Source organism: Pseudorasbora parva, chromosome 23 (assembly GCF_024679245.1).
Source record: "Pseudorasbora parva isolate DD20220531a chromosome 23, ASM2467924v1, whole genome shotgun sequence".
In the NCBI taxonomy this organism is placed as follows: domain Eukaryota; kingdom Metazoa; phylum Chordata; class Actinopteri; order Cypriniformes; family Gobionidae; genus Pseudorasbora; species Pseudorasbora parva.
Genome location: NC_090194.1, coordinates 8,221,817 through 8,231,644, shown reverse-complemented (window position 1 = coordinate 8,231,644; position 9,828 = coordinate 8,221,817). Strand labels below are relative to the sequence as shown.

The 9,828-nt window shown below is 39.9% G+C and overlaps 2 protein-coding genes across 3 annotated transcripts; one reads left to right on the top strand and one right to left on the bottom strand.

The window, feature by feature from the left end:
• Positions 1-42: 42 nt before the first annotated feature.
• Positions 43-7,059, top strand: LOC137062998 (thrombospondin type-1 domain-containing protein 1). 2 transcript variants are annotated; one of them, XM_067433984.1, is made up of 6 exons: positions 43-720; positions 1,309-1,426; positions 2,902-3,861; positions 4,014-4,172; positions 4,266-5,657; positions 6,953-7,059. In XM_067433984.1, exons 2-6 carry the CDS (start codon positions 1,369-1,371, stop codon positions 6,982-6,984), a joined length of 2,601 nt encoding a protein of 866 aa, XP_067290085.1. In that variant the 5' UTR covers positions 43-720; positions 1,309-1,368; the 3' UTR covers positions 6,985-7,059. The 2 variants fall into 2 exon arrangements, with proteins under 2 accessions (XP_067290085.1, XP_067290084.1); XM_067433983.1 differs by lacking the exon at positions 6,953-7,059 and having other exon boundaries at positions 47-720; positions 4,266-6,877.
• fgl1b (fibrinogen like 1B) lies at positions 6,942-9,402 on the bottom strand. The gene is made up of 8 exons (XM_067433991.1): positions 8,914-9,402; positions 8,667-8,740; positions 8,335-8,575; positions 7,894-8,053; positions 7,686-7,783; positions 7,531-7,619; positions 7,208-7,398; positions 6,942-7,125 (listed from the first exon to the last, which is right to left on the bottom strand). The coding sequence occupies exons 2-8, from the start codon at positions 8,727-8,729 to the stop codon at positions 6,942-6,944; spliced, it is 1,026 nt and encodes a 341-aa protein (XP_067290092.1). The 5' UTR covers positions 8,730-8,740; positions 8,914-9,402.
• Positions 9,403-9,828: the final 426 nt, after the last annotated feature.

Below are 9,828 nucleotides of genomic sequence, written 5' to 3'. Positions count from 1 at the left end.
ACCAATGTTGTTGGACTTTTATGGCACTAATTGCTAATAGGCTACCAAGGAATAATGTTCTGTTTTTCTAAGGTCTATTCTACCGAAACGTGAACCAGTAATGACAAATGAGATTACAATGATTAGACTGTTCCTAAATATAGTTGAATATCTTAATGAACTTCAAAGTTTGCCTGAAATGTCAAGCTCATCTTGAGACAGTCCTCCCCATTGTAAGGAGATTTACTGAGGAGAGGTTATTTTATATTACGCAGATGATTCACCACTTACTTCTGACATTTATGTTTGGTAACATGAACTATAATAGCTAATTGACTGTATTAGAGGAGAGCCAGCAGAAACCTCGACGCGGTCACTGAGAAATGTGTGGTGGGATTCACATTGAAAGTGGACGTATAATATGCATTTTTTTCGTAATTAGTTGTATAATACGCAGTTCTTAGTAATTCGTCGACCAGTCGTAAATACTAAATAGATTTTTGTGGAGACCAGACCGCATCCTAACTTAATTTCCCTAATAACCGATGGAGGAAGCAAGAAAACGCGCGCTCACGGTCGCGCCGTCTGCCAATTGTGAGCGCGCTCTCACGAGAGCGTGTCTCAGAGCAGGACCGCTCCGTGACGTTTATTCGTTTAAAGCTCATAAACAAAACTCACAGCAACCTTTCAGCCCCATCAGCAGACAAGGGCACGAGGTATTCATCCGACTTGATGTCAAATGTAAGTAAAATACTTGTAACATCTACGTCTAGGCTATTTACATATTGACTGGTTTCGTTTACATGTGTAATGCATTAGGTTTTTTAATTATTTTGTAATAGATTCGTGTTACATGCATAATTGGAAATCTTGTGTTTTTATAGTGTTCAAATGTATATTGTCACAACAATTATATGTATAATTATAATAACTATTTTTTTTTCTAATAAAGCATGGCTAGTAGTAATATAATTAATACTATATATTAATACTATATTACTAATACTAATTAATACTATATATATATATATATATATATATATATGTGTGTGTGTGTGTGTGTGTGTGTGTGTGTGCCCAAAGCAATACAAAAATATATATTATTTTTCATGTTACCTTTGTACTGTATGAAGTGTAGCTACATGTGTGTATGTGTGTGCTGAATAGTCTATATACTATGTTTTAAAATGTGAGATTATCAAGAAGATATTCAAATTCATTTTTCCACCGATTGATAGTCCAATGAAAGAGTCAAGTGATTGCCCAAACAAATCAGTGTGATATGAAGAATGAACGTTTTTGATTCATCCCTTGTGTCTGTTTCAGGAGTGAGTAAAAGTGGATTGGGGTGATGCGGACAAAGAAGCATAAGAGGCTGCATACGTCGGAATGACACAGGGTTTCCTTACAACGACCCCATTTGTGCTGCTCTTCCTGGTGGGATTTGGTGAGAATGCGTTCTTGCATTTAAAGAAGTTTATCCTGCATGGCAAATCAGCTTTATAGAAAAGCATGCCTTAATACCCCTAGCAGGGAAGCCAAAGGCGACTGTGGCAAGGAAAGGGACTCACAGGCACAAAACTGCTGTGCAACAGGTGTTATAAAATATTTAGTTCTCATTACATCTGCCTCGATCATGACAAAAGCACAAATGTTGCAGATCCAAATGATGATCCAAATTTGTATGCTTCTTATGCAAAATGGAGGTTAAATGAAGGTCTGTGATTGGCAGTTTCAAGTTCATCAAGTGAATCGGGTTCAGTTGAAGAGAGTAAAATGGAGGGAGGGGGAAGGGAGGGTCACTGACTTTTCCTGCACTCTCTTCCCCTGGATGCATTTGTTTTTTCTGCAGGAAGTGACCCACGCACACAGCGTTTGTAAATCACAATGCCTGCTCATGTTCTCAAACTCCAGTAACAGACAGCAATAGAACTTATCTTGAACTTAAAAGCTTAACTTGAGAACTTGTTTCAGTGTGATTTTAAAGACATTTTGAAAAATGTTTGTGACCAAGTAGATAGAGCAACAATTCACTACCAGAGAAGAGGAAAAATACTATGGCAATGAATGGTTTCTCTATCTGCTTGGTTACAAACATTCAAAATATCTTCTGTTGTGTTTAGCAGAACAAAGAAACTCATAAATGTTTGGAACAACTTGAGGGTGAGTAAATGAAGACAGAATTTTCATTTTTGGGTGAACTAACCCTTTAAGTAGTAAAATACTGTCTATTTTCATTTGGAACAAAATGCAAAACCTAAAATAAAACGAATCTATGGTAATGTGAGAGACAAACCATGAGGTCTAATCCAGGTCTGAAAAAGATACCATATTTTAATTACCAATTTAGTTGAAGCATTAGTGGTTGGTGTGTGTGCTCCATCACAGTACTGTTGGCAGCTATTGGCAATGGTGAGTTTGCCTTTTCTCCTGTTCCTCCTTTTTCTCCACGTTATTTTCAGTCAATGTCATTCAAAGTGGCAATATAGAAAAAGAAAAGTGCAATTTCTTCCAGGCCTAGTTAGCAGTCTTTTAACTTTTTAGTGATCAGACAACAACTCCTGAGCCAGAGGAGTACCACCATAGACATTTGAAACTATTTAGTGTTGGTCCAGTAAATACCACCTAGAAACAGACAGCCTTGTAATAACAGACAGCCTTGTAATAGCATAGGAGCATGCTAACAACCACTCAGAATGCCTTAGCAAACACATAGCAACACCCTGGCAACCACCCATCATCAGCGCGAGTTTTGCATGGACAAGGATCGCTAACATTTTTCTTGAAAATGTTCAAATCTATCTATAAGGAGTAGATTCTTCACTCCTGGCCACTTTAAACTTATTTATGGAACATAGTAATACCACAGTTGCAAATTTGTTTTAGGTCTATTAATTGGTTTTAATATGTTGTTTCCCATAGCGATGGCTGGTATCCATCTCTGGCCATCAATGCACATTGCCTTCAGCAATGCCAGTGTGTTTGTGGATTACAACACCGAAAGCAACTTCACCGACCACAAGTTGGCAGTGTCATTGATTGACATTGACAGGAATGTTACAGTGCTCTCCAGGTCGCTTCTCTTTAACCAATCAGAAGGGTCACTGGAGTTTAACTGCTCCTGCTTCGTATATGCAAGTAATTTCAGATTCAGACTGGAGCAGAAGCACACCCATGGCGTGTCGAACAGAAGTGCCATCTGGTGGTGGAGTCCTGTTCTGCATGTGCACTGGCCCACCTTTCACCTGGCTGTGGATCGTGGCAGCAACAACCGGAGCTCTAATGACATTAGGATTGGTGTGTACACTAATGACCACTTCCATTCTTGTTCTAGCAGCAAAGCTTCAACTCTCTACCTTGACGTCAGCTACCTTGAACAAGTTCAGATTGGGAGGAATACCTTTGAGAAGGTGCAGAACCGGATAAGACACAATATCAAAGTTGTTAGGTCACAACATGTGGAGATGCCATGTGCATCCTCTCTGACAGAGCGTGGCTTCATCAAGATCTCCCTAAACTCCCCTTTCACTCAGCAAGACATTAAATCCTCTGGTCCGCTTTACCTGTCCAGCATCTTCGCCTACAAGCTTCATGTGGATAACATTTATAAAAGTGGATGTGAGGGAGCAGTGTCTGTCCGTCGAATTGCTCCCCCCTGTACAGTTACAAATGGCAAAGTTCTGCTTTATAAGGAAGACAGTAACAACAAGTCCCCTACTTCTCACATGGCCTTCAACTTCGTCACGCAAGGGGAGAATGAGACTGAGTTTAACTGCTCCATCTTTGACCCCGGCCGGAATAAGTACTGCTTCCATTTCACACTTGTCTACAGTCAGGCTCCCAGTTTAGCACACACCTGTGTGATTGTGCAAAGACATACAAGTGAGTCTGCTTTTACCTCTTGTGCATGTATGATTACTCACATTGTCTTGAGAAACTCAATTTACTAATGTTATTTAAGGTGTTTTTCTCTGCATAATATTAAGTATTTTGAATGTGTCTTCTCTCTCGAATACTGTATCCTTGCCCTGAAGAAATGTGGGGACCGTGGCAGCCATGGAGTGGTTGCAGTGTGACATGTGGGGAAGGGGTGCGAGAGCGTGTCCGTGAATGTCTGCTGCCCTCTAGTGGTGGGATGCAATGCACTGGGATGGTTATGGAACAGTCTCACTGTTCATTAGAAGACTGCACTGGTAAACACTTTACTTACATTTTAAATCAATTTTATTTGTTGTTTTCTGAACAACTCTTTTTTTTAATATTTTTTAATTTATTTTATTTTTTAGAGGAGCTTCCCCCTCCACCCCTCACCCCACCGCCAGCTGTAAGCACGCCCCTAGCTGGGAATCTAGTGGTAGTGACTGGGATTTCCCTGTGCCTGGCTGTGATTCTGGCCACCATCTTTATCACAGTGTGGAGAAGGCTATGCCGTGCTCCAAAGTGCAGCTCCATGCGCCGTGGCTCTCTTCATTCTCCCAGTGGCCGAAAGAACTCTGATGAAGCTTCTATCTGTGGTCACAGCATGCAGAGACCCAGTTTCTCTGAAAGTCTCCAGGCTGCTCCACTACAGAAGGGATTTACCTTGCCTGCAAAGCAGGGACCTTCGGACCGAGGTGTGTTGGCTTGTCAACAAAGCATGTCCCTTCCTCTTCCCCTTTCTCAAGACCCAGAGAGAATGTCTCCTTCTGGCCAAAAGATACTTCCCCCTATTTTTGGCTACCGCTTGGCTCATCAGCAGCTCAAGGAAATGAAGAAGAAGGGCTTAAAAGAGGCCACTAAAGTCTACCATGTATCCCAGAGTCCTGTGGATGACACCATGCTAGAGGCAACGGCTTCAACCCCTGCTGGTCTAACTCTGGCACCCCAAGAACTTGATAGCCCCGAAGAGTCAAGCAGCAGCCACTTCCGCATAAGGTCTCCCTTTCCAGAACCTATGTGGTCTCCCAAGAACAATGCTTTATCAGATAGACAAAAGGTGGACTTGCTGCTGAGTCCCCCGAAGTCTGCATTCAGTGCCAACTCCCGTCGTCTCGAGCGCACAGCGGACTGGGTGGAGATGGTAGAGCGCAGTAGACTGCCCTACTCCAAGAATCCCAATTTCCGAAGAACCTCAAGTTTCCATGAGAACAACCAGCAGCAGTTTCCCCTGTCCCGACCCTACCGAGAAAGAAGCATGACCCAGGTGACTCCTCGCCAAATACCAGAGGGGAGTTGTAGAAGCAGAACCTGGGAGAATACGCTTCCTGAACTTGAGGTCTGGTCTTGTTCCAGTCCTAAAATGACTGATAGCTCAGTGGACCACAGAAGAAGACCATGGATTGACACTCCTCCATCTCAATCAAACTCGAAAGATTCGGTTCCAGTGACACAAACAAAAGAGCCTTTGGTGGATCATCATCATTTGGCTCGGAGTCCGTCTTCCGCACAGGACCGAGCTGAACGGGCAGAACAGAACTGGAGCAGAAGAGGTCCCTCTCCTATCCAGAGAAACATACTAGCCAGGAAGCTACGAGAGGCTAATTCATCTACCTGCCAAAGGCAACGGAGTTCCACATTCTCTACCTCAGACCAGCGCAGGGGACGCTGTCGCAGCCTTCCTCTCTCTGCGGACTACAGCAACTCCCCATACAGTCTCACAGAATCAGAGCAGCACATGATGGACATTTCTGGATACTTGGGTGAGGATGATGGAGTAGAGGTTCTGACTATTCATAAACTTACCTGATCAAACCTGCATTCCTCTTCTGGAGCAAACTCATACTTAAAAATAAAAGCTTTAAAGGATTAGCTCACTTTGAAATGAAAATTACCCCATGATTTACTGACCCTCAAGCTTTCCTAAGTGTATATGACCTTCTTTCTGATGAACACAATCAGAGTTATATTAATGAATATCCTGCTGCTTCCAAGCTTTAAAATATTCACACACCAAAAACTAGAATGTTGCGTAAGTGTTTTGAACTGTGAGAGGCGTTACACTTTTTTAGTAAGTTGAATATGGAAGGCGGTCTGGCAGAAGCTATATATTGTATTTTATAACTTGTTAAGTATCTCTTTAGAAGGCCTTTATTAACCCCCTGGAGCCATGTGGACTGGAGTATGTTTATAATGGATGGATGCACTTGTTTCAAACTTGTGGTCCCCATTCACTACCATTATAAAGCTTAGAATCACCACAGGATATGTATTAATATAACTCTGTTTGTGTTCGTCAGAAATAGTTATATACACCTAGAATGGCTTGAGTGTGGGTAAATCTTGGGGTCATTTTCATGTTAAAGTGAACAAATCTTTAATTAGCAGGCTATTTTGCTCCATACGGACATACTCTTTGTATCAGATTTCAAATGAAATCTATGATCAATTTGATTTTTATTTATGGGGGTTTGATTATTAATTTGAAAAAACATTTTTTATATTATGCAAACCCCCGTCATAGACATTATACATTTTTCATATCACAAGAATATTTTGTAGACCTTTGGATTTGTTTGTACACTGGAAAATGTGAATTCTCAGGTTTTGTGTAACAGACGAAAATATACATACAGTAAATGTAAATATGAATTTATTTTCTAAATGTTTATTTTACCGTTGTTGACCATGTTAAAGATACACTACTAAAAAAGTTTGATACATAATCTCAATCAAGACTTTCAGTGTGTTTAGATGCTGCTTTATTTTGGTATGCTAGGAGTGCTATTATGAATGCATGCAAAGTTCAAATATTTATGATTATATTTACCCTTTTACACAAAGATAATAATTATAGTATTTGATTAACATGAAATCATATCAGTAAGCCAATGTATTCATTGAATTTACCAAGGTCAGTTACTAAGATCCTTTCTTGCTTTTGGCAGTCCTGTGGTTGACAGAAAGGTTCAATACACTCCAGTAAGTCTTATAGTTAATACACTGTAAAATACACAAATACATGACGAGACTGTTCAGCTGCCTTGCTACTCAACAGGTCCTCCTCCACTCCCTAAGTTGTCCATGTAGGAGCTAGGTCGGACCTTCATGACTGTGTGTCTGAGAGAGTACCACAGTCCTCTCCATGTGCCCCAAACCACACCATTATCATATTTGGCTTTGTACTCCCCACCTCTGTAAAACCTCCCATTGAGATTGGCAGCATGGCACCTGAAACGAAGCGACAGGTAACATAAAACAAGGTGTTTAGTGTACAATATGTATTTATAAAATTCAGAATGCTCAGCCTCACCGGTTATACCACCAGCCTGCCCTGTTCTCTGCAGCACAGCTTCCCTGCAGGTAGCGATCGTGATCTTGGTCCCGGGTGCTGAATTGCATGCCATTATGAGAGGCTGACCACTGCTCCACCATATTGGCTCCTCCAGACAGGGCATCTCCTGCCTGACCACTGTACATCCCATAGTGCAGCCTATACTTATCCTGAAAATAGAGGAGGAATGATGTGAACAGAGAGGAACATGTGATTGAATAGGAGACTTACAAATCCCTATGAATTTCTTCTCAAATCCTGTGAGGCTGAAGTTTTAAAGGTGGAATCCCAAATCAACTTACTTTTTCATCTGAAACTCTGAAGTTGTCATACATGGCATACGATCTCACTCCTTTCCAGTCCATCAGTTCAACTTTCATCACATTTTCACCTAAAGAGGAATCAGAAAATATTATAGAGCAGAAAAGAAGGGATGAACTCATTATCCAAATCTTACCATCACTGAGCAGCACATGAATGTGATCATTCCCAAGCCAGAATTCATCTTTACTTGACTGGAAATTACCAAATCCATTTTTATAATCTTCCCACTTTCTGTGAATAGAAATGTAGAGTTGATTATAATGATGTTTTTGTAGGTCTAAATAGAAAAACAAAACACATTCAGCAAACACATTGACTAAAGCCATTGAACATGCCGTTACCTATCGAAATCGACTTTCCCATTGACCCGTTTCTGAATCACAGTCCAGCCACCACCATCATCCATGTCACAGTACACAAGGATTGGTTCAAGTGACGCTCTGGGTTTAATCCTGTAGAATCCGCTTCCTGGTTTTAGTCTGTCATATAACTCAGTACAATCTATTAATAATATAAATGACAGAAAATATAATACAACGATTTAACCATTTTGAGATGGCTTTCTTCCATCAAGCATATTTTTGAAGATTCAACCCTCTATCACAAAGCAAGTATGTATTTCGGATCCATTTGTACATCTATAACAGTTGAAATGCAATCAAATATAATTACAATATAGATAAATAGATGACACCCCAGACAGATGGGTTTTTTTAACATTTCTAAAAAGGTTTAATTATAATTAGCCTAATGTGCACACGTGTCTTGAGTGTAAACTTTACCTTTATCGTGAACTAATAATGAACCTCCAGTACTTGGTAGGGTTGGTGAAGGTTCAGTGTTGTTTTCAGAAGTAGGCCAATTCTTGTTTTCCAGTGATAGTTCCAGGTTGGGAACCAGCCTGAAGCGGCGGTGAGCACGCAGATGCATAACTTTCCATTCCCCAATCAACAATTTATTATTCAGCATACAAATCTCTTCCTTCAGTTTTGATACTTCAGATATTTGGCATTCTTTCTCTGCCTTGATAAATAGACATCATGGCTATTTTGTTATAGGTAATTTAATGTCCAGATACTGTACTGCAAACATTCTGGTCAAAAAGTGAACTTACTGAGATTTGAAGTGATGTAAGAGCTTGAAACACCAAGACATAAACCAGCTGTTGCATGTCCATTTATCAATATACTTCACAGGAAAATAAAAAGATGTGTTAATTTTCTCTAAGTATAAAAACATAAACTGTAAACATATAACTTTACACTTAATTTACATTAACATTAAAGTAGGCTAAGTAGGCTATGTAAAGCAAGTAGCCTAAATAAAAAATACACGGTTATTAAATATAAATGTATACATACAGAACGTGGTGTTCTTTCCTCTTCCAGATTATGTCAATGAAATGCTCTCCAGACGTTCATTTCTATATTTATAGGCACTGTTGGTTCCGCATGGTCCACATTAGTCTGTTCTCTGGGTCAGAATCATGCTTCATCTTCCCCCATTCCACACATACCAGAGCAACAATATAAAATTTGTGTTTTCTTAATAATTTATGTGGAATTTCTGTTGCACATAAAACACAATGTTATGATTAGCAGCCTAGTGCACCCCATTTTGGTCACTTGTTGAATCTTTACATTTAAAAATAAATAATAATAAAAATCTATGTGTGTTATACGCAAGAAATGTAGGCTGCGCCTGCATGTGTCTGGAAAGATATGGCGATATGAATTGTTATTTTTGGATGCTGTTTCTTTAACTCTAGCAGACGTCTTTTAGCGCTTTTAAATTTTAATTAAATAATTACTTCGTCATTTTACGAAGCTGTTTTCACACAAGAAAGGATATAAAAAAGGCTCCCAAGACAAAAAAAACAAAAAAAAAAAAACATAATAAAATAAAAAAGTAGAAAGTATACGCACGCGCGCGCACACACATTTAAATTAAAGCCACATTTTAGCAGCACTGCGGAGTTGTATCAGTGAGCCTTTTTGTTTTGTTGTCACCTTTCCCACTCGTCGAAATTGATTTTTTTGTGGTTGTTAAATTGTAATTAAAGCGCATGAGGAAGTTAAAAAACCGCTACGTCTGCAGCTGAAGTGAAAAAGGGGCGGTCACGGTGACTGTGAAGAATGTGAATGTGTGGATGGAAGGCATAAGAAAACTACTGCTAACCTTTGAACCTCCTTCCTTTGTTATCACAGAAAATCACGGGACTGTCACTGGCACTGCTCGTAAAGACAATCATGGAGACATGAGACCGAAAGAGGAAT